General features: G+C 39.6%; 1 protein-coding gene across 5 annotated transcripts in view; it reads left to right on the forward strand.

The window, feature by feature from the left end:
• Window positions 1-22,269, forward strand: part of LOC107593370 (polyhomeotic-like protein 2) — a 50,986-nt gene extending 28,717 nt beyond the window's left edge. The window contains exons 6-15 of one of the 5 annotated variants that reach the window (XM_016283058.1): window positions 2,552-2,704; window positions 2,801-3,113; window positions 13,780-14,141; window positions 14,239-14,392; window positions 19,154-19,353; window positions 19,834-19,963; window positions 20,454-20,568; window positions 20,664-20,787; window positions 20,881-21,154; window positions 21,233-22,269. In XM_016283058.1, coding sequence (XP_016138544.1) covers window positions 2,552-2,704; window positions 2,801-3,113; window positions 13,780-14,141; window positions 14,239-14,392; window positions 19,154-19,353; window positions 19,834-19,963; window positions 20,454-20,568; window positions 20,664-20,787; window positions 20,881-21,154; window positions 21,233-21,387 — 1,980 coding nt within the window. In that variant the 3' untranslated portion in view covers window positions 21,388-22,269. Of the gene's footprint in view, window positions 1-2,551; window positions 2,705-2,800; window positions 3,114-13,779; window positions 14,142-14,238; window positions 14,393-17,742; window positions 18,042-19,153; window positions 19,354-19,833; window positions 19,964-20,453; window positions 20,569-20,663; window positions 20,788-20,880; window positions 21,155-21,232 lie in introns of those variants that run through there. The other 4 variants (XM_016283059.1, XM_016283060.1, XM_016283062.1 and 1 more) reach the window with 4 other exon arrangements.
• Window positions 22,270-25,442: the final 3,173 nt, after the last annotated feature.

Here is a 25,442-nt window from a genome sequence, read left to right on the forward strand (position 1 = left end):
ATTGTAGTCTACTCTACCAGGATCAGGAAACAGTCCTCCATAAAATGTGCTGCACACATCTGAATATTTGGGTTGAACTGTTCTGGAACAGTGTTGTAAATACAACTTAACCACTGATTTCTAGTTGTGTCCTCTTTTGGAAGGTCAAACAAAGTAGTTTCGCTTTCACAACAAAACACACAGCGTCACACACTGCGGGCTAGAGTAAGTGGAGGCCGGCTTGAGTGAGCGGAGTCCGGCGGGCTAAAGTGAGGAACGGCCGGCGGGCTTGCGGCAACCACATGTGACGACCCCGGGCTGGACTCCGCTTCATCCACAGTGAAAGCCGATCCGGCGATCCACAGCGCAAAGTTTATGTATTTCCTTAGCGACCAGCACAGATCAGCTCTAGGCATGACGAAGCGGATATCATCCTCATTTGGGATTGGCCGAATACCTCAAGCGTGTGACAGAAATTTTATGCCCCTTACCATATTGTGATGCCTTGTCCCGGCCGAAGCGATGAGACGAAAACATGAAAACCCATTATAAACGAGGCATTTGTTGCATCCAGTGGGGACATAATTACGGATCATAATGACTTATACTGTCTTTTTAAGCGTTGCGATGCATCGCGCCGTGTAAACATAAAACCATGTCTGCATTTGTGATCGGAGAATGACAAACAACAAGCGTTACTCTACACTGCTCAAAACTCGCGTTTGAATCGTCAGTGGCAAATTCTTTAAATATAAAAACGTACTTATAGACTGTGAGTCAGAACAGCTGGCATTGTAGTCTACTCTACCAGGATCAGGAAACAGTCCTCCATAAAATGTGCTGCACACATCTGAATATTTGGGTTGAACTGTTCTGGAACAGTGTTGTAAATACAACTTAACCACTGATTTCTAGTTGTGTCCTCTTTTGGAAGGTCAAACAAAGTAGTTTCGCTTTCACAACAAAACACACAGCGTCACACACTGCGGGCTAGAGTAAGTGGAGGCCGGCTTGAGTGAGCGGAGTCCGGCGGGCTAAAGTGAGGAACGGCCGGCGGGCTTGCGGCAACCACATGTGACGACCCCGGGCTGGACTCCGCTTCATCCACAGTGAAAGCCGATCCGGCGATCCACAGCGCAAAGTTTATGTATTTCCTTAGCGACCAGCACAGATCAGCTCTAGGCATGACGAAGCGGATATCATCCTCATTTGGAAGGCCAAACAAAGTAGTTTCGCTTTCACAACGAAACACCCAGTGTCTTCACGACATGGTGGCAGTGGCAGCAACAATACTACAGCGAGAATAAAAGTTACGCCTTCTATCTTTGCGCGAACATTTGGGCGCCGTTATGCAAATCTTCCCACACACTGACATATACATGTGGGGGCGTGTTTAAACGAGGCATTTTAGGGGGGCGTGGACGAGTCTTAACTTTTATAAAGAATATCTCTTTGGGTTTGAGACTTTAGTCTTTGCAACTTTAGGTATCTTATCTATGCACGAACAGCTTGTAACTCTCCAAAGAGAAAGGAAAAATTTTAAATTGCATCTTATGACCCCTTTAAGTGAGCATTGCGAATATCTATAAAAGTACTAATTTGAACAATATTTCCAAAAAATAATGTTTTGTTAATTAGAAAAATAGAAAAAAGAAAAGACACTTGTAATATATTAATAAATTGCCAGTTTTTCATGTTAGTTAGTTAGTTAGTTAATTGTGTGTGTGTGTTTTGTATTCATAGTTAGTTAGTTAGTTAGAAGGGGATATGGTAAAAATGGCAACATCCGCTCAAACCAATAGTAATTATATGATTTAGAATTCACTTTATTCACGATATTGTGAAATCATCTTTAAAAAACTACAGTTTATCTTTTAATATATATATATATATATATATATATAATAAAGTATTTTTCAAACAACGATGTCCCTAAATGTGCCCAAAATGGTGGCAAAATATAGTCAAGTAAACCCAAACACACTGTGTGGAATTGTGGAGTGGTCCCATTTCAAATCCTACATATAAACATCATTTTGGTTTCCTAATGGCAGCGCTCACTGTAGTGTGGTTTATAGAGAAATGCCTAGTCAAATGCACTGCTACTAGACAGTCTTCTTCAAGATTTCCTCATGAATAAATAGTAATTTCCTTGAAAATTGAAAAATAATTGGCATTTGCCTTCATTTTACAGTGGTCTTCTTTTACTTCTCCTGGATTGTCTGTGTGTGTGTGTGTTTTGTATTCATACTTGCCATTTTACAACATCTTTTTTTTCATTTGGCCTTGAATAGTAAACGTGGCACAGCTGCAGCTCTTTCAAAGAACTCAATAAGGATGCAGACCAAAATGTTTTCACTGGCACATCAACTCTATTTTCTCAAACACAGTTTTGGCTAGGAACTGATTAGCAGTAAATGAGCTGTTTGAGATCTGCCAGAATTTTCAGCACTATTCAGCACTGTAACAGCTGAAATGGCTCAAGTGCTCTCTCTGAAGTCAAATCTGATAGCCTGGTATTTATGTGACTCATACATTCGGATAAAGTAGCCATTTTTGGTGTGATTTCCAGGCACAGCAAACCAATCTTGTGCAAGTAGCAAGGAGCCTAGGCCGAACTGTTCCTTTGTCCCCTCAGCTAATTTTCACCCCAACAGCCTCAATCACTGCAGTTCAGCCGGAGACCTCTGCATTGTCAATCAACACGCCACCCACCAGCGGACAGGTTACCCTGACATACACCAGCCTTACTTACATCTATATCAATATATGCTGTTTTTTGGACACCCAACCAAAGTCACTTCTGTCTTTCTCTGCTTAGATACAAAACTTGGCTCTTCGTGGCCAGCAGGGGGCGCTGACTTCCTCCCTCTCTCAGTCTCAGTTACAGAGCCTGAGTGTGAAACAGTCCCCCGGGGTATCAGCGCATCTCTCTGTGACTAGCCAACCAGTGGTCCGACTGAATAGTCCTGGAGCGGAGCTGAACTCTCAGGGAGCTGCTGCAAAGGGCAGTCCTGCTGAAATGTCCTCGGATACTGTGGGAAAAAATTACAAAACCAGTGACCTCACAACAAGGGAACTTAACGTGTGTCCCAATGTGACCTCGGTGGCGAGCCATCCTCTCATCAGCACAGGTGAGCCATCACTGCCTGGGTGCTGTCTTAACGTGCATGCAGCAGGGGCGGATCTAGTGAAAGCGTAGTGTCTCAATTGTCTTCCTAATGGAGGAGTGAAAGCAACAAGAAAAGCTTGTGTGTGAGGGACATCTGGCCTTGAGAATTAAACGGGGTGTCGGGTTGCTGTGCCTGTGGTCTTGAGGAGCACACTGGGCGGCAGTGTTTCATGATAACACACCTGCTATGTGTGTATTTGTGGCTGGTGGGATTCTCTATTTGGTTGCGCCCCCCAAAGCCAGGCTTCTCTGAAAGGATATCCTTTATCACTGAGACAGATGCATAGCATTTTTGGTGCAGCAACACAATTTTCCCCACGTACTAGTAAAGTGAGATGCTCATAAAGTGACCCCTGAATTACTGACATTCAGTTAGTGATATACAGTGGGTACGGAAAGTATTCAGACCCCCTTAAATTTTTCACTCTTTGTTATATTGCAGCCATTTGCTAAAATCATTTAAGTACATTTTTTTCCTCATTAATGTACACACAGCACCCCATATTGACAGAAAAACACAGAATTGTTGACATTTTTGCAGATTTATTAAAAAAGAAAAACTGAAATATCACATGGTCCTAAGTATTCAGACCCTTTGCTCAGTATTTAGTAGAAGCACCCTTTTGATCTAATAAAGCCATGAGTCTTTTTGGGAAAGATCCAACAAGTTTTTCACACCTGGATTTGGGAATCCTCTGCCATTCCTCCTTGCAGAGCCTCTCCAGTTCTGTCAGGTTGGATGGTAAACATTGGTGGACAGCCATTTTTAGGTCTCCCCAGAGATGCTCAATTGGGTTTAAGTCAGGGCTCTGGCTGGGCCATTCAAGAACAGTCACAGAGTTGTTGTGAAGCCACTCCTTCGTTATTTTAGCTGTGTGCTTAGGGTCATTGTGGGGGTCTGAATACTTTCCGTACCCACTGTACATCAACAATATAAACAATTAGTGAGTCATTATACCTGTGGATGCACAACATATTGGTGGCATATCAGTTATCATCTGATATTCAGGGGTGCGGGAAGATGTTTTTGGTTTAGGGTGCTGTGCGTGTCCATGTGGGTGAAGGGTGGGGGGGGGGCGGGGTCACTTACGTCGGTGCTCGCGAAGGGGCTGGTGTTGTTTGGATGCTGATTTTGGAAAGCTTTTGCTGGGATGGGCATTTTAAAAAACCCTGAAATTCGCTTTTGCGCCATTATCTCCTTTTATTAAAGTTAATCTTGTTCGCATTCTGTACAGTTCATGTCTGATACCACATGCTAGCGTCACGTGTTCATGAGGATTAGGCTAATCATCCCATATAGAAAACATCACAAGTAAAATTAATCATGTTTATAAAGATAAACATGGGTTTATTATAGCCCACTTACAATTTACATTTCAGAGATCATTACAAATAAATTATTAAATGCTAAAATTGAATAAATTGAAATGAACAAACTTGGCATTGCATTTGCAACCATGTGAAAACAGGGGGTGCTGCAGCCCCCTCAGCACCCCTACTTCCCCGCATCCCTGCTGATATTAGAGATTTTTTAAAATTTAATTACATTTTACATTTACATTTAGATGACAATTGTTTGCTGTCATCTAACACTTAAAGTTAATCTTCTAAAACACTAATAATTTATATCAGGTTATATTAGTTATATCAGAATATCAGTGTAATGAAGGGTCGAATGAAAGTGAGGTGAGGCGGATCCACATGCAAGCAGGGTTTAATGATTAAATAAAACAAACACAAGTAAATCAGGAACACAGAACAGGAACAAAGACCTGGAAACCAAGACATGAGCATCTACGGCAGGGGTCTCCAAACTCGGTCCTAGAGGGCCACTGTCCTGCAGAGTTTAGCTCCAACCCTGATTAAACACACCTGAACTGGCTAATCAAGGTCTTACGAGGCATAGAAACATCCAGGCATGCACATTGAGGCAAGTTGGAGCTAAATTCTGCAGGACACCGGCCCTCCAGGACCGAGTTTGGAGACCCCTGATCTACGGGAAAGCAACAACGACTGACACTGAACAAGGCAAGCACAGGAGTATATATATGCATATTAACAAGGGGGTGGAGCTAATGAATTGTCATAACTAAACTAATAGGGGTAACTGATTTTAGTTTTTAATGTTTTGATTATAATTTATTTAGACTAAATAGTATAATGTTTTATTAATGTCATTTTAATATAATATTTTTAACCATAGACTTTTAAAGGCTGACCAACCTCATCCTGATTTTCATTGCATAAAAAATTTTCATTTTTTTTTTTTTACCTGTATTTGAATGATGCATTGCATTGCATTGTGTTTCAGGGTTGTCCGTAAACTTAACGCAAAACATATTGGTAATTTTCTGCCAGGACATTATCCGTTTTTCAGATTTTTTCCCGTACAGTGTAAGCATATATGAGATGGGCGTGTTAGGCCTTTTAATCACTTTTTTAGCATTAGTCTTTTTTTTTAGCATTTTGCTTCATTACACAGAACACTTTTTTCACTTAAAAATGTGAGACAATGTTGTGGAATGAAACAAATGCAAGGTTTAAGACAGCAGGTCAAATTAAAACCAGTTAAACTTATAAAATATGCATCTTGAAAACCACTGTGCTCTGTTTTATTCTAGTCCTTTTTCGAAACCAAGAAAATGTCCTGTGTAAATGGTTCCTAAGAAAGATACATTTTTAAGATATTTCAGTTCTTGTTCTTGCATTTCTTGTCCCTTAATCTCATAGCACATCAGACATATTAATAGCAACATGCCACACTCAGGACAAACAATCCTTCAGTAGACCACTCCAATCCGATACAAATGGAAACCATAAGCGTGCTAATGTGTTACATATTTGTGGGTGTGGGTTTCTGTGCATGTGGTAAGGTCCTGACCATTTCCTGTCATGAAAGCTTGACAGAGAGGGTTCAAGCACCAATATACACACAGAAATGCTATAGAAAAACCCAGAGAAACCACTGGAGCCATGAGAAGGGTCAGTACTTACTGGCAACACCAGCCATCTGTATATTTTGCTTTACACACTTGTTGCTTAAATGAGTTTCATGTACTATACTAATAGCATTATGATTCTTGAATTCAGCTCTGTTTAAACATTTGCCCAGTTCTAGTAGTTCCTAAAAGAAGACCTGTTATTATGGTAAATCTGGGTTGAAATACTGTTATTTAGAGAGGAAAAGTCTATGGAGAAACCAATTCGTAAATGTAAATGGTGTGTTGAATGGCTCACTCTCCCATTGCCCATGTTTTCTTCATAAGGAATTCATTAAACTAGAAAAGCATATAGCCAGGAGCATGAAACTGGCATGAAAGTATTTGGACCATGACTTGAGAGAAACCTAAGTAAGACCAGACATTTCTTAGAATTACCACTTCAAAATTGAAGTGTTGGGTCTCTATGAAGCATTTTGATCAAGGTTGAGATTGTGGACCCACAGATTCTTTAATAAGCTGTAATGAACAATGCTTGGGAGATATTTTCCTTCAGAGACCAATAACGTCTGTACATGAGCAGAGTAACTCTGCCTTCACTTTGGGACTAAAATCAATAGTCAGTGAGAGAGAGGAAAAAAACCTGTCCTGTTTTCAAATTGTTTATGTATTGTCACGCTCTAAACCAGGATTCCTCAAATCCAGCCCTGCAAGAGTTCAGCTTCAACCCTAATCAAAAGCACCTCAGCAAGCTAATCAAAGTCTTCAAAGTTACTAGAAAATTACAGGTAGGTGAGTTTAATCAGGGTTTGAGTTAAACCCAGGGCTGTAGACTGATGTCTTTGACGGTTAGCCTTTGTTGCGACAAGCAACTTTGGCAGCGTGAAGTTAACTAAAGAGTCTGTCATGTAAAATAAATTGAGCTGGATAATGACAGTTGTCTTCTGCAGAGCTGCTTTAGCTGAATCAAATTCATTTTATAATTGATGAACATTTTTATAATTGGTGAACATCAGCACTCTTATTAAACTGAATTGACTTGAGCTGAATATCAACACGTCTTGAAAAGGCGAGTATGTGCGATACACTAAAAGCATCAAAAACACTTGTATTTACAAGAAAAGAAAACTGTATATGTCTCTACAGACATAAATGGAATTCTTTTAGCTTTTACTTGTGTTTGAAGTAGCACTCAGTATTGAAGCACAGGGAAATGCTAGTCTTTAGCACTTATGCCTCAAAGGCCAGGAAGTCTTGCAGACGTTTGTTTTTTCATCATATTGGGCTGAGAAAGGGCAACAGTTAATTATTTATCAACATGGGTGGAACTTAAAACCAGAATGTGGTCTTCGGAGCTCAAAGAAAGGCCTGCATCTGTTGTTGCTATTCTATGAATGCTTTGAACTTAACAATCTGCCAGAGGAGTGTGCGAATATGGCACACTATCTAATATTGTGTTAATTCTGAAACTATCAGAATAGCACATAGATAATACAAAGCACACTCCCACTTAGAGGTGTGCGATAATGACAAAAAATGATATCTCGATATTTTCTGGAATTTTGTCGATAACGATAATTAGACAACATTTTGCTGAACAAGTTATTGTGCTGGTACTTTGACAGGTTTAGGACTGCCATGGATAGCTGACTCCCAAAGATTTTGATATTCATCATAATCTGTGCGGTGGTTCGTTTGCAGGAGTAACAGAAATGTACTTTTCCAATAAGTTTAAATTGATTTTTACCTTTTATGGGCATTTTTACCTTTATAATTTTTCTAACCAAAGTAAATATATGCATCATCTTTTGTGTCAAATTCTTAAATTTAATCAGTAAATTCAAATAGTAAGACGCTATAGGGCTGTAGCATGTTACCAATCAAATGAAATCGGTATCAACAAAATTTGTGTTTGCAATGCAGAGGTGGCACAGAATCGGCATCTGAAGTGGCATTTAGATGCATTTTTTCAGACTGTTTAATGCAGGAAATGAATGCATTTAACCTGCAGTTACAAATGCATAAACAATGTTTTGATATTTTAAAAACAAAACAAAATATACTTTAAATATAAACCTAAAATCGCCAGTAGGTGGCGGCAAATCATCATTGAGTCATTCATTCAACCGATTCGTTCAAACGGCTGATTGGTTCAGTAAGAGACACAAAATAGTTATTTGGCTTTGTTTGAAACTATTTTCGTTGACGAAATAGAGAAAAAACAGGAACTTGTGTCTAAAATGTTAGTCAATTAATATTAACTTGTTTATTGGAATGTTTTATAAAATCAATATCACATTTATCACATATCAAAAATCATACATATCACAAATATCACATTACTGATATTTGGAGAAAAAACTGTACTCCATGTGATATTAACAATATCAGATTATATAAAAGACATATAAAAGTCATATGGGGGCATATTTGCCCCCTTATCTTGAATTTTTTTGGGAATTCTAAATGTATTTTAATAGACTAAATTATGCAGTGAAAGTGTGAACTCTAAATGTGCTCGCGCAGTAATGTAGCCTTGTATGCGTGCACATCCCTGGACCCTGTTCCCCAGACCTATCAGGACTCAAGCTTTCGATGTTGCTGCGTGTTCAGCTCCTGCATCTACAGCCAAAGTCCCTCACAGCCCAGAGAAGAGAAATAATAATAATAATAAACTATCTATATGAAATAATCAAGTACTTTTTAGAAATTGTATTAATAGACTATCCCCTCAAACGATTCTTTAAAGGGGTGGTTCATTGCGATTTCACTTTTTTAACGTTAGTTAGTGTGTAATGTTGCTGTTCGAGCATAAACAATATCTGCAAAGTTGCGAAACTGAAAGATCAATGCAATCGGAGATATCGTCTTTTAAAATTCTGGCAGTTTAATGCCTACAAAAACGGCTCGTAGGGACTACAAGAAGTTACTTCCCGGGTTCGTGACATCACAAATCCAGATAAACCCCGCCCTCGGTAAAAGGCAGAAAAGGGGGCGAGGCCTGCGCTGCTTTAAAGAAGAGGAAGAGAAAACTAGAGGTGCACGTAAAAATATATTCATATATGAATCGCGATTCTGTCTTCTAACGATTCTAATGGATTCACAAGTTTCAAAATCAATATTCTAAAGCTGCGGTTCTTAATACTGTTCCTCGCTTTCCCCTGCTCTGCACACGCTCTGCATCTCTCTCTCTCATTCAGCTCAGCTCCAAAAATGATCTGTTACAATTATACACTTATTTTCACATAGCTATGAGAAGCGTTAAACATGGACGTGTGTGCAGTTGCCGTACTGTATTAAAGCTTTAATCAAGATAAAACCGTGTATTAAAAGCTAACATAAGCAGTAGCATTTACAAATAACAGCGTATCTCAATCAAATGAAATCGGTATCAACAAAATTTGTGTTTGCAATGCAGAGGTGGCACAGAATCGGCATCTGAAGTGGCATTTAGATGCATTTTTTCAGACTGTTTAATGCAGGAAATGAATGCATTTAACCTGCAGTTACAAATGCATAAACAATGTTTTGATATTTTAAAAACAAAACAAAATATACTTTAAATATAAACCTAAAATCGCCAGTAGGTGGCGGCAAATCATCATTGAGTCATTCATTCAACCGATTCGTTCAAACGGCTGATTGGTTCAGTAAGAGACACAAAATAGTTATTTGGCTTTGTTTGAAACTATTTTCGTTGACGAAATAGAGAAAAAACAGGAACTTGTGTCTAAAATGTTAGTCAATTAATATTAACTTGTTTATTGGAATGTTTTATAAAATCAATATCACATTTATCACATATCAAAAATCATACATATCACAAATATCACATTACTGATATTTGGAGAAAAAACTGTACTCCATGTGATATTAACAATATCAGATTATATAAAAGACATATAAAAGTCATATGGGGGCATATTTGCCCCCTTATCTTGAATTTTTTTGGGAATTCTAAATGTATTTTAATAGACTAAATTATGCAGTGAAAGTGTGAACTCTAAATGTGCTCGCGCAGTAATGTAGCCTTGTATGCGTGCACATCCCTGGACCCTGTTCCCCAGACCTATCAGGACTCAAGCTTTCGATGTTGCTGCGTGTTCAGCTCCTGCATCTACAGCCAAAGTCCCTCACAGCCCAGAGAAGAGAAATAATAATAATAATAAACTATCTATATGAAATAATCAAGTACTTTTTAGAAATTGTATTAATAGACTATCCCCTCAAACGATTCTTTAAAGGGGTGGTTCATTGCGATTTCACTTTTTTAACGTTAGTTAGTGTGTAATGTTGCTGTTCGAGCATAAACAATATCTGCAAAGTTGCGAAACTGAAAGATCAATGCAATCGGAGATATCGTCTTTTAAAATTCTGGCAGTTTAATGCCTACAAAAACGGCTCGTAGGGACTACAAGAAGTTACTTCCCGGGTTCGTGACATCACAAATCCAGATAAACCCCGCCCTCGGTAAAAGGCAGAAAAGGGGGCGAGGCCTGCGCTGCTTTAAAGAAGAGGAAGAGAAAACTAGAGGTGCACGTAAAAATATATTCATATATGAATCGCGATTCTGTCTTCTAACGATTCTAATGGATTCACAAGTTTCAAAATCAATATTCTAAAGCTGCGGTTCTTAATACTGTTCCTCGCTTTCCCCTGCTCTGCACACGCTCTGCATCTCTCTCTCTCATTCAGCTCAGCTCCAAAAATGATCTGTTACAATTATACACTTATTTTCACATAGCTATGAGAAGCGTTAAACATGGACGTGTGTGCAGTTGCCGTACTGTATTAAAGCTTTAATCAAGATAAAACCATGTATTAAAAGCTAACATAAGCAGTAGCATTTACAAATAACAGCGTATCTAAAAGTATGAGACAATAACAAACAAAAAACATAGGCCTACCATTAATTATATCCTCTGCTTCTCAATCGGGCTCAAACTAATAAGCGATATTAACGACGCCTTGTTTAAAATACAACTGGAGCACATGCCGCTGAGGTGAGGGGTGGGACGTTTAGACACGCACTAGAGGCGGTTTAGACAATCACAACACACTGGGCTAGCTAACCAGGGGCTTCATAAAAGAAGGAAATGATCAGCGTGTTTCTCAGAGAAGGGACAGAGCGGTGTCGAATAAAGGTAAATTATGTGAAATAATAAAAGAAAACAAAGCATTAACACATGTTAGACTGCACCCCATAAACACAATCAAGCCTAGAAAAAAAAACACTGAACCACCCCTTTAATGTTAATTGCTGTTCACCTTTCTCCTTAAGTTCATCAATAGTATACTTATTTCCTCTGCATATCTATTACACTAAATAAGAATACAATCTTCCTTCCTTCTCCCTCTTGAATTCCTTCTTCTACCATTCGTTGTATTAAATTGTATTAAGAGCCCTTTCGCTCATTATTCCAATAAGATTGCCCATTTTTATTTATCTCCCTTTTTATTACTTGAGTTCTGCTTTACTATACAGAATTTGCATATCTATGTTTTCCTTTGCCATCATTTGTTTTACTAATTTGTCTGCTTCCTCATTTCCTGCCATTCCAGTTTGTGCTGGAACCCACAAAACGGAACTATCTTATTTGTCTGTTGCAACATATATAATATCAGAAGTATCTCCAAGACAATTTCTTGTCTAGTTTCTGACTGTTGAGCATCTAGGCATAATAAGGCTGAACTTGAATCTGAGCATATTAGAGTTTTGTTTAGTCCCATTTCAATTATTTTATTATCATAATTGCTTGCAACTCTCCTGTAAACACTGAAACATGATTTGATATTCTTTTCCCTCCTGACTTTCAACCTTGGGATGATGTACGCTACCCCCACCTGGCCATTCTGTGGATCCTTAGATGTGTCTGTAAAAACTTGTATATATTGTTCATATTTAGTTCTAATATATTATTTTGTCAGCTCTACCTCTAATAAATACATTTTATTAGATCCATTCCCAGTTCGATTTCCTCAAGATCTAGAATTCTTATTTTTTTGATTGTTTGAATGATCTGCCATGGCCCTCTTGCAGCATCCCTCCCCCAGCCCTCTGTTACCCTTGTAGTCCTGCCTACTCCCACTACCTTTGAACAGACTCTCTGTTTGTATGGAGGATTTTGATATCAAGACCCTTACGTTTGATCGCTTGCCTTATCAGAAGTTGTTTCTTCTTTGAGGCAAAGCATGCCATGAGAATCTAATTTTCTTGAGTAATAATGCTTATCGGTCTCAACAGTACTTAGCACAAATGTAATCTTTTAATATAGAGTGTGGAAAGCTTATGGTCAAATGAAATTGTGAAAATTATGTCAAACAGTCCAAAACAACTGTCCTCCATTGTTCAACCAAACAGATCATCCCGCCACCCAAAATTAAACAATTGGTTGAGCCAAACAGAGTAATATTAAAAGTGCCACATTGTTTACGCTCTTCAGGACTGGATGAGAAAGTTTCAACATTTTAAAATGACTCACAGCACATTTAAGGTCCTGCACAAATTAGGCTGACATTCCTCTGAGTTACCCCAACACAGGCTGTCAGAGTATGTCTAACTGAAGGTTACTTGGAGCCATCTGATTAATCCAGGTCATATGGCGCTTCACGAGTGGATGAGTAGAGCTATGCTTTATACACCTTACATTTGACATTCCAGATCAGAAAGCTGAATTCAGCCAAATGAACCCATTAACTTCAAGTCAGCAAGAAAAACCTGCTCGAACAATGAAAACCCCTCCGGGAATCTCACAGGCATCACATTTAGGATGTAGTGCTACAGTCTTAAATCTTACAGTAAGACATTATTTTACCTAATGAATGTATAATGTATATGGTAAAATGGTTTGTCTAAAATAATCCATCATTGTTTAAATGTAGTCAGTTCAACTTAGTTGTGTTGCTTGAACAAGATGTCAAAGTTTCATATATATATATATATATATATATATATATATATATATATATATATATATATATATATATATGTGTGAATTCAGGTATATTTGGAGACTTTTCTATATATATTATATATTGGGACATATATTGGGGCAATTTTATATATAAAATCAACCAAGCAAAATATTTTATAATAAGTATATACGCATCCAATTTCCAAATCTATTGTCCTGTAGGTGATATAAATTAACATACAGTATATATGTTGGGTCAGAATTTGAACCCAGTTGTGAATTCTCTGTTGTTAGATGATTCCTTCATCTAAAATTCCTTATGCACAACAACCCAACCAACAGTTGATGGTGCAAGCTTGAATAAAAATACCAATTATGTGGATAGTTTGATGCAGAACATATTTTTTATGTAGTTATTTTTCATGCACTTAAAAATAAAGGTTCTTTATTGGCATCAATGGTTCCATGGAGAACATTTAACATCCTTGGAAAAATTACATTGCACAAAAAGTTCTTTATAGTGGAAAAGGGTTCTTTAGATTATTCATATATTTTTCACAAAAACATCTTTTAAGAATTGTTCGCTGAATTTCTTTCTTTGGAGAATCCAAAATGGCTCTTGTTGCATCGCTATGAAACCCCTCTTTTGGAATCCTTTATTTTTAAGAGTGTATAGTCTATTTACTGTAGTATAGCTGGTTTATCATACTGCATGTTTCTCTGAAACTGAAACATCAGCCATTAAATGTAATTGTTTTTGTTATATTTATTCCAGCATATACCCAAATTCAGACCCATCAGCTGCTCCAGCAGCACAAGCAGCAGTTTGTGATACAGCAGCAGCAGCCCCAGATACTGCAGAGAGGTCAAGCACAGCTCTTAGAGGCCACCACCATTCATCCTCACACAGTGCAAGCTGTAGCCATTCAGCCTGCCCTGCCAGCTCAGCCTCAGCAGTGCCCTATTCCTCTGGTACCCAAAGTGCCTGTTACCTGCCACCAAGCTTCCATCTTCCATTCTACTATTGTGAGTCAGCAGGCACTTGCCCAGAATGGACAGCCACCCATGAGCCAGAGCAAAGCAGCACCTCTACAGCTTACTGCAGTTAATGTCCAGATCCAGCCAGTTCAAACTCAAGTAAGTGGATTGATTTTTATTTGTATGTATCATAATTGTATTAGTTTCACTTATTTGCTCCTATTCTGACAATGTACTGTTCTGACATTAATTCCAGCTGGGAGTAGCCACACAGGATGTGTCCGATAAGGACACCCCTGTTCCTCTTGAACCGCAGATGCTATCCATACCAATTCATGTGCCAACCCAGACAGAACAATGCGAGTCGATCAAACAATCTCAACAAAGTCAAGTGACAGAAAACACAGAAGGTACTGATTATTTTGTTATTACATTGCTTCATCTTCATCTTCCATTTATTTAGTTTGTTAGCTCAAAAAGGGTAAGGGTTGTATGCTGTTTAATGTTTTTTAATTGATCAATCCCTGCATGCATTGTTCGTGTCTTGATTAATACATACAGTATATAAGCCAAGTTGGCTCCCTCTGTTTTAATGTAATCAGAATGAATAATGGATGAATATATTTAGTACATAAAAGCCACAATAAAAACAGCTTTAGCAGTTGAAAATCAAAACTTTTGAATAATTTCAAATACCAGGATGCAGATAACAGGGGTTTTGTGGAGTCTGAGTTCTGAGTGAAAATTGTTTCTACACCAATTTTTTTTCAGTGTAGCTGATTTATCATGCTCTGTTTCTCTGAAACTCAAAAGAGAATGTCACATCAGCCATTAAATTATTTCATCTTAAACACTTTATTATAGATTTAGATATCACAAATATATCACACCATAAAATACAACATGCTAAATCTTTTTATAAAAAGGCATTAAATATCAAAACATCCAGGTCACATCCAGCTATACCGACTGCAAAAGCAAGAGGTAAGACTGCTGCAGCAATCTTGACCTAGCCAGACACAAGAGGGCCTACTATGTCACCACCATCGGTAGGTTTGCCAGTCACAAAACACAAAGGCCATCAACGCGAGCTCTCCCCTCAAGCGGAAGAGTAAAATCTGTCACACCCCCAATATCTATTGTCTGGTCGCTGCACTAGTGAGAGTGTGACAGCTTCTGCTATAATTAGGGTCTGAGCTCCGTTGTATTCGGTTGGGCCGTGAGAATAAAGGTGGACACACTCTGGCTGTCTGGCAGGTGTGTCGGAGGCTTAACCTCAAGAGTTAAATTATGAATGATGATAAACTGCTCTTTTATGAACGGAAATGACTTGAGGCATCAGAGCACTTGAGCCATAAATCATGTCATGTTTTTTAATTGTATCATACTGGCTTCAGATAATTTTGCTTGATATGGATCATGGTGCATTCATAAAAGTTTTAATGCATCTTTTGTTTTAGATCAAACACATTTAGGCCTGGTTTCACAGACAGGGTTTAGATTAAGCCAGGATTAGGCCATAGTTCAATTAGGACATTTAAGTAATTTTTATAAACATGCCTTAGAAAAAATGAAAATGAGAAAAAAGAAGTGCACTGACATATTTTAAGATCAATCAGTAAGTTTCTTTCAGTTGAAACAGCCCAGTCTTACATTTTAGTCTGGGACTAGGCTTAAGCCTTGTCTGTGAAACCGGGGGTTAGTGTTTTTTCATGTGTGGGATTAAAAAGTATATACTTTAATGGAGTATTTCTATGCTAGTATAGAGGTGAGTCTCACAGAATTGATCAAAGTGGGATAAGTCTTCTTTTTATAGCAGACAACAATCCAGCAAACAAAAATATGTTGTAATAATAACATTTAGCTAACCTTGACAACATTATTTCTGAATGTTCAAAATGTCTAGTTTTTTAAATGTTTAAAAAAACAATTCTTGGTTATGTGAGCTTTAGAGGAAACATGAAGGGAATTATCCTTTTTATTATTTTGCAAACATTATGGGAAAGTTACTTTTAAATGTTCTGTGAACCATCTAACTCTAGTATTAATAATTAAAAATAAATATTTAATTAAAAAAACAACGTTAGACGAAAGTCCAATCAAAAATTTTCTGAAAATCATTCCATTAACAATGTATAAATGATTTTTTTGTGCTAATGCTTTGAAAACATTATTAAAGACCAGGTAACTTTGAACTGAGGTTCTATTAATGTTCCTGGAAGAATGCATGTTTATAATTTTGAGAGAACTTTTGCAAGAATGTTTCTGAGTGAAAGTTCGGAGAATGTTCCATGTTAGCTGGAAAAAATTGCTGTGGTTATACCTGATCAATTACTACATTTCAATAGCTTGCAAAATATAAAATGTAATGGCTCCAGACATGGCATTGCAGTGCGAGACGAGTCTGGGTTTAGCTTACGATACTTAGACTCCATTGTGTCCGACTCCCAGCTGCTGAGTGTGGCACATGAGTGGTATTTTATATCTTAAGAGCGATAGACTCGCTATACATGCACCCTGGGTTACCCTGGGTCTTCCTTTGTCCCTGAGGAACCCTAGACCCCTCTTAACGAAACATTTGTGTGTGCTCTCAATACAATATAAACTTGCAACTAATGCAGGGTAGAGCTAAAACAGCTTTTAAAAAATTTACTTTTTTTAAAATGTACTTTTTTCGATTGATGTATTGGGCATATACAGTAGTGTAGATTAATTATTTAATGAGAGAACTTTATTTGCAATATATTTTATTTTCTGAAGTTTAAATCACTGTTTTTATACTATAAAAACAGTCTGCAACCATAAGCGTTTTACATTCATAAAACAGTGTAATTATCTTTGAAGTCCACATCAACCAGAAGTTGCAAATGGCTTTACTTCAGTATTGTGACGTATTTCCCATTGAAACTGAATATTGCATGAGGAAAAATAAATAGAGGATGGGGCTTGATTTTAGCGCACCTCCTCACAATCTCTAACTCACAGCAGACTGATGGTTAGAGAGGAGTGGTTCAATTTTCAGATTTTGACTAAAGATTACAAAAACGAACAATTTTTTTTCATGTGGATTGATTTGCATGGATTAATTGTTCACCACAAGACTACTAATGTGCCCAAACACAGTAAACAGGGTCAATTTTTTATTTCATGCAGACTTTAGCATGTAACTTTGTATTATAAATACATAATAAATGGCATTCTAGTTGGTCAAGGTTATTAGTATAAGGTTGTTTCATTGGTACAAAGAATAGACATAGGTTTAGGACCTGGCATGCTCAATACATGCAAGGTTTAGGACCCATAGGTTTAGGAGCTAACAATTAAATACATGCCAAATTTGATCTAAACCTGGCTATATCATTGGGATACTAGGATAACTGTATATACTGTATATTGCTTACTATAAGAAAGGTTGCAAGCAGTAGTATACTACACTTTGTCAAATTACCTCATATTTTAACGAGTTATCTTAGAAACAAATACTTTTTTTCCCATTTTCAATCTTATTTGATGTAAAAATGTAAACTTTGACAGTCCAATCAAGTAATGTTTCAAGAAAGAGATCATTTAGATTTTTGCTTCCTGTTCATTCATAAAACTAAATGAGAAAGTCCGACGAACTGCAATGTGGCATTCCATGCTGCTAAAATAGTATGAGTAGTATGCTAGATGCTGTTCCAAAGATAGCTATGGAGTATGCTCTTTTTCTGCCTACGTGCGCCTCTGTCATGGAGCCGCTCACAAGTTTTAACCAATCACGGAACGGGTCTGTGCTAAATGCGACCTTCTATTGGACAGAATTCCAAGCGTGTGGGACCAATCGCAGCTGCACAATGTTTCCTATTAATTTCCCCCATACAAAGAGGATTAGAGAGAGCGGCCCCGCTTCTCACATTGAGGGAATCGGCTAGAACAAACAAATCTACGCACACAAGAAGTTTGGGTCGGATCATTTGCTGTACTGCTTTGTATATAACACCAGTGGATTATGGAAGTGTACTCGGAAGCTTTGGAATGCTAAATTCCCTTTAGTGTTTTCCTCTTTTGGCGCTTGAAAGTGTAAGTAAAGAGTGCGTGAGCGGAACAAAGGCGTGTGCTGTTGACAATCACCAGGACGCCTGTGCGCGAGCGTTAGTCTGCAGTCTGAAACCCTGCCAAATGTTCGGGATATAAGTTACAAAGTTCCTCGCCACTTGTTCTGGGTCGGAGGGGTGCGGCTGGTCTTTGCCGATATGGTTTTTTGGACGCGAGTGTGAGTGTTTGAACCGTCTCGAGGAAGCATGGGAATAGAGCTGCTACGTTACAGTACAGTCGTAAAATCTGGCAGTTTTTCAAAACGGGTAGTGCTGAGAAACTTCTGTTTCTTTAATCTAGGCCTTTTTAGATGGTGTGTATAATTATAGTCGCATAGCTCTTCAAAAATCAGTTTGCTGTGTGCAGACGTTACAGAGGAGATGGAAAAGCTGGTGAAATGAGCAAGTGGTTTCAGGTGGCGTGAATGTGTTTTATTCACAACTGCATGTGAGCAAATAATGCAGAGTAGTTTATAAGTGTATCATGAATATACATATTACAGTGTGCGTTAACGCTTTTATAAAAACACTTGGTGACCTATAAGAGTGTCATGGATTTGCGTGAATATGGGTCGTTCTTTTGAGGCGGGTCTTTTCGGTGAATCTGTAGAACCGGTTCATAAAACCGTTCTGAACCTTTTCTGAGCACGAAGAGTATTGAAGCGCTCGGTGCGGTTCTCTGATCAGATACAGCACACTGAAAATGTTTCTTACGCGATTGTACGACAGTTTTATGAACACACGTTTGTAATAAAAACGTACATAAATGTATTCGGCAAAGAAATGTAAATTCATTTCACCATTGTTTATCATATTTAGTTTCGAAATGATTAAATCATCGCAACAGCAAACGGGAATGAGACCCGAAATCACTATAAACACCATTATTATTGAAAAGAACGTAGTAAACAAAGTTTGGAAAGGTGTTAAAATGCCACGGCGAGATGTCACGGGGCACACGGTGACGCAATTACGTAAAATTATCACTGAATCGGATCTTTGGAACGAGCTGTTCTAAAGAACCGATTCGAGGAAACGAGTCAGACTTGCCGTCCGTATTATGGTGTTTCTGATGGATGCTGTTGTGCTCGTGTTGAGCAGGCAGAGTGAATGTGAAGGCAGGTGTGGGCTCACCTCCAGCCATGACCTCGGGCAGCGGCAACAATGCGCCCACGGTGACCGGCAGCGCTCCGCAAAATGGCGAGAGTAAACCGCCGCCACAGGCGGTAGTGAAGCCCCAGATCCTCACGCATGTCATCGAGGGATTCGTGATTCAGGAGGGAGCTGAGCCTTTTCCCGTGAGTGCTGTTTATTTCAGTCCATCCCGTCTGGGTGGTTACGTTTGCTGTTTTCTGTTTAGGTTCTCTCATGATCATTTATCATGGTTTGTATTTAATAAAACTATAGTGTTTTAACTATTTATTAAATATATAATTATATATGTAGTGTTTTATGGACATAATTAATTATATCACTTTTTCTGTCTTTTTGGAGCTTGACAGCCCTAGTCCTCATACAATTATATATAAAAACTGTATATATATATTCTGTCTTCCACAGAAAAAGTCACATGAGTTTTGGGTAAACTATTGCTTTAAAATCAATTCATTTTAAGTCCTTGTTTATTAAAAGAGGCACACTTCCCTCTAGTGGACAATATACCACAGCCATTACTTAAATCTGCAGACTTTGGTAGAAGTTTCAAAAGCAGTGAGCATGCAGTATATGCCATGTGTAATGAATAATGTTTTTATGCAACACCTTGTGGATCTATCCAGATTGAACGTCCATCCTTGTTGATTGAGAATTTAAAGAAGCAGAAGCAGCATCAGGCTTATTCAGACCTAGAGAAGCAGTCTCAGACCTTTCAAAACACAGACTCTGAGATGGACGATCTTTCACAGCAAGGTAAAGGTCACTTTAAGGCTGAACTACACCACTTGACTTTTGCCACGATTTACAGTTTGGACGAGATGCGGGTAGTTGCCCAAAGTTAGAACTAGTCTGCCGATGAGTTGACATGTTTCATAGAAAATTACGTTGTGTATGATGGGCACAGACTCATAATTCTATTGTCCGACAATAAGACATGTTTATTTTCAACACCTATTATTTTCATCTGTCATGTGTCTATTAACAGCAATCTAATATTTCAGTGTGAGTTTGTGTTCGGATTGACTTGAAAGTCTGATAGTGTAGTCTGATGCCTACTTTCTTTGTAACCATTTACAAAGTCACCAAATATATGATGCCTAGTGTTTTCAGATCTGTTCAGATTGTGTAGTGTTGTGTAATGTATTCCAGCCTTTAGTTACACACTTGATGGATTACTGATGCTCTGACTGTTGCTTAGACTGTTGCTAATGTTGTCCAATCAGCCATGTAAATTCTTTCATAGAGCTGAATAATCAGAATGCTGAGCCAATGCTGTCATGTGAATTCTGTGGGAATGTAGACTTCGCATATAACTTCAAGAGATCCAAGAGGTTTTGTTCTACGGTGTGTGCAAAGAGGTATGTGGGTTCTTCTGTAGCATATAGGTTTATATAAGTTTTTGTATCAACACATGCTTGGATGGTTGTTTGACTTGTTCTTTCTTCTCTACTAGGTATAATGTTGGGTGCACAAAGCGAATGGGACTTTTCCCAAGAAAATCAACCACGGAGAACCCAAAGAAGCAGAAAGCCTCCAACGCCTATCATCATAACAGCAGCATTGATGTCAGGAAACGGGTAATCGCTGTTTCTTCCGGTCTCATTACAGTGTCCCATTGGGTTTGTCTATGCAGAAATGTGCTTACTTGTCTCACTTGTGTTCTCTCATAGAATCCAAGCGCTCAAACAACCATGGGAGCATCTTTGTTATCCCCACACCCCTCTCATCCAAGTCACGGTGAGTCCAGCCAGTGCTCAGACATGTCCAGCTTCGGAGAGCCCATTTCGCCACTGTCCAACTCCAGCTTCGGAGCCCAAAGGCTTCAGAACGAGGAAAGATTCGATCACAGTAGAGTGCTCCCTCTCCTGACGCAGCACTTCCTGGCCAGCGACCCGACCAAGTGGAATGTCGAGGACGTCTATGAATTCATCTGGTCTCTGCCAGGTAGCTACCATAATGTTCCTATGCTTTTTTGGGTCACAAATGATTTAAAAGTCACTAAAAATCTCTCTTTTGCATCAGGCTGCCAGGAGATCGCCGAAGAGTTTCGCTCTCAGGAGATCGACGGCCAGGCCTTGATGCTCCTTAAAGAGGATCATCTCATGAGCACCATGAACATCAAACTGGGCCCAGCACTGAAAATCTTTGCCCGCATCAGTATGCTTAAGGACTCGTAGCCTTTTTCCACAGCCTTATCTAACTTGGAAAGGACACCTTAACATCTCTGCACTGGTTTCCTCATCCCATTGTGGGTCCTGGGGATTGCTGCTCCTCAAAACCACAAACTTGTGTATAGTTCTCGTCACAGTCAAATGGTTCCATCCCTAAAGCATGATGATGTGACTTGATTAAGAATTTCTCGTGTATTCAGCTGTGCCAGGCCTGGGAGGGGGCGACAATCCATCATGTCAGGAAGACAAGCACAAGTACTTTACCATTTGTGCAAACAAATGTTCATCATAAGGTAGCATGGAAACAGGTTTACAGTTTCTTTACTGTTTTGAACTGGACTTTGTGATTTTATCTGTCGTAGTTCTGGTTCTCATTGTCACAGCAACATGTGATGTTTGGTTAGCTAAGGACAATTTTGTACCTTTAGCCTTGCAGTGTGCCATCATTTGTAGGTAGTAAACTGCTCAGGATTCTTCATCTCACTGGATGTTCCTCAATTCACATGCAATTACATCAGCTTTTGTAGTCAAATGTGTGGGGATAACGGGAATTAAAACTTTGACTCTCCAAGACGTGCCTAATATTTTCTAAATAGCCCAAAGATTAGTCAAACGTTCATGTTTTTAGTTCAAGTGAAAGTAGCATTTCCAAAACCCATTTCCCAGCATTCAAGTTCAAGGACTGCCAGTAATATCACTACATTTAAGTTCAAAGCCCATCTTGGTATGATATGATGAACTGGGATCATTTTTCATAAATCACTGTTATCCCAACCATTAATGTGTGCACTCATTTTGCATTCATCATTTAATCAAATTTCTGTATTTATTGAAAGCAAGTCTCCGATTCGGTTTTATATTTGAAAATAAAACTCTGAAAACATTAAAGTTGTAAGATGATTGTTTTTCCCAATGAGTCAAAACAGATCCTCGTATCATAGAGCAAGTGGATGAATATGATTTTATTTCTAACTCCGTACTGTTAAGTGGTTAAAACTGATTATTGGATGTTTTTCTAGCTGCATTCAGTAGTTCTGTAGCTAGCCACGTTAGCATCGCTGTTCTACGTGTAATTTAAGTGCCGATACCAACTGTGTTATTGTGCGTTTAAGTCCTCTTGGGAAGTTCGTATTTACGAGTTGGGAAGTCATGATTACATCGCAGGTGCATTCAAGTCATTTGGTTTTTTTTTTTTTATCGTTTTATTCAATTGATAAGGTTTTTTGTAAAATGTATGTATAAAAACTTGTACATTTTCATCACATTGTTCATTTCAACAAATTGGCAAGCTCACAACTTGGGAACATTTTCCAATTTTACATCGTGGTGGTTTTCATGTGTGTTCAACTCGTAAATATGATCTTTCTGACATGACTTGAACACACAATAGACACTGCACTGCCACCTAACGATGTTGGTCAATATTATAGTTCTTTCATCATCTCGTGTTCGAGAGCCACCTATGGGAAGGGCATCCATGCCTGACCTCTGCAGAAGCATCCAATTGCACCAAGTCTGGCTTGACAGACAGGAGCACGTGCCCAATGGCAGGTATGGGACCGCCCATTAACCAAGCGCATAAAGCTCCTGCACACACTACCTTTCCTCAGTTGACATTCGCTTCTCATGACCTCTGGAAATTTACTCAGCTTGTTGGTATGACTTCACTATTGTCTACAGGAGGACACATCTTTGGATCAGGCTCCGCCAGATGGGTTTGTCATTTTTACCAGGTCAGATGTTTTATTCCGCAAGCTGTCCATGCTCGCACTTGTTACTAGGCTGCCCGCTTCTTACCTCTCCTTTTCCTCACTCCATCTACTGTCTGCTACTCGTGGCTCTTTTGAAATCGAATCTGGCTGCACCTGTGGACAACCAGTCGCAAGCCTGCCCAGCTGCGTGCGGTGCCCTCATCGTAGCTAGGGATCCACATCCCTTTTGCATTGTTTGCATGGGTCTTAAACACATTCAAGAAGCCATCAATTTCCTGGAGAACTGTAACCATTGCTTGGTGCTCGCTAAGAAGCTCCTGCGTCGGATGCTCAAGGTGGGAGCCTCAGAGCATCAACTTGGGGTTGTCTGACTCAGACGGGGAAAAAGGTGACACCGGTGCGGTCCCGGGGGCCTCCCTCTCTGAGCTGGGCCAATCAATACAACCCGTCCCCCTTTGAGGATATTTTGTTGGCTGATTCCCATTTCACCGACGGGCCACCCAGCTCCGGGGACGAGGACAAGGCAGGCCTTCTCAATGACTCGGATGACAAGGAGGCCATCCCGCATGCTATCTGTAGCCTATCAGGCTAATGCTCCTGCTGCCCTGTCCCAATCGGTCCTACTTAAGTTTTGTGAGCGAGCGGCTGCTCACCTCAATATTGAATGTCCAGCACTTCAGAAGGCATTGGAACAAGAAAGGGACGTGTATGATGGAAAACTTTTTCCCATCCTCCCGGCATGTCCTAAACATATGAAGCACTACTGGGGAGATCCGCTCGATCTCAAATACGGTCCTGTAGGTCTTGTGGTTAAGGAAATGGCAAATCTCAATATGGGTGACCCCCTTCCACCATCGAGCCCTCTATAGCCAGGCACCTTAACTTCTCTCAAGGCGGGCTGCTCGCCCCACCCAAGCCTGTTCTACCAGCAGGATGGATCGTTTCTCTATGTGCATTCATCAGGCCTCTTATAAAGCCTCGGCTTTGGAAGTAAGAGACCACAATGTCTCCTTCCTGCTATCCGCTTACCAGGCCAAACTCTTGGTCGACATGGGACAACAACTGGATAAAGGGGCGTTATCACCCGATCTCTGGAAGGTGATAGTCACATTGAATGACAGCATTCTATGTAATGCCCCTTAGGCTGTCCAGGCGTGCAGGCACTCGATGGCTCTCTCGGTGGTTGGAGAGCACGCAATGTGGCTTAATCATTCCGGTCTCCCTGACAGCAAGAAGCGGCGCATCACTGGAGCACTGGTTGAGCTGCGCCAGGCTCTCTTCAGTCCTGCCGTTGCACTAATGCAGTAGCGCTGCGACGATTAGAAAAAGGAGGTCTTCTTACTACGGGACACCATCCCCATAATGCAGGCAGGGCTCATAGACCCCTCATGATTCCAAGTTTACGGGCGGCCAGCCCTCTGGACACCAGTTCTGCCCCTCTTTTTCCCACGTTAAAAAAAAACGGAGGTTATCTGTTGACTGGGTCAGCAGTGGGTACCCATTCAGAGTTGGCACAGGCTTCACTGTTCCCCGTGTTGCTCAGTATGAGTTTCCCAGTTCCAGAGGGGAACGTAGTGAGAAAAAGTGCACAAGCAGTGTCACCACATAGCTCCCCTCGCTCATCTCTCTCAAGTTCAATAAAGGCTTCGGCCCAAGTGTTGCCCAAAATTGTCGAATTAGCAGCTTTAAGCAGTTCTCCGGTTTGTGTGGGGACTCTCGTGAATCATGTAACAGCCTGGCTGTCTGTCCGCTCCCGAATGGGTGATTCACACAATAATGAAGGGGTACAGACTCCAGTTTGCCAAAAAGACCCCCTTGTTTCAAAGGAGTTATCTCTTCTCGTAAGGAAGAGAGCTCCACTTACATGCTGAAAGACGAAATCTCCTTTGGTTCGAGTAGTACCCCCGCATTTAAGCAGTCAGGGGTTTTACTCTCGTTATTTCCTAGTTCCAAAGAAGGACCATTCTCGCCATCCTATTCTGGATCTCAGTGTTGAACAAACATTTGAGGAAATAGAATTTCAGAATGTTAACACGGTTCTCTTTTACATTCAATAATTCAGAATGATTGGTTCACATCGATCGATCTGAGAGATGCTTTCTTCCACATAAGTATTTATCCTCAAGACAGGAAATTTTTTTGCGTCACCTACCAAGGTGTGTGCTGCGACTTCAGTCCTCCCCTTTGGCCTCGCTTTAAACCCAATGAATTTTGTCTGTGCATGGAGGTGGGCCTGGCCCTGCTGAGAATAGCGGGTCTCAGGATCCCTGACTCCACTTGATGTTTCAGAGAACCGGGGTTACGAACAGTAACCTATTGTTTTATTTAAATTACACTGATGCAAGTTTT

This window comes from Sinocyclocheilus grahami, unplaced genomic scaffold (genome assembly GCF_001515645.1).
Source record: "Sinocyclocheilus grahami isolate Dianchi unplaced genomic scaffold, SAMN03320097.WGS_v1.1 scaffold170.1, whole genome shotgun sequence".
Classification (NCBI taxonomy): domain Eukaryota; kingdom Metazoa; phylum Chordata; class Actinopteri; order Cypriniformes; family Cyprinidae; genus Sinocyclocheilus; species Sinocyclocheilus grahami.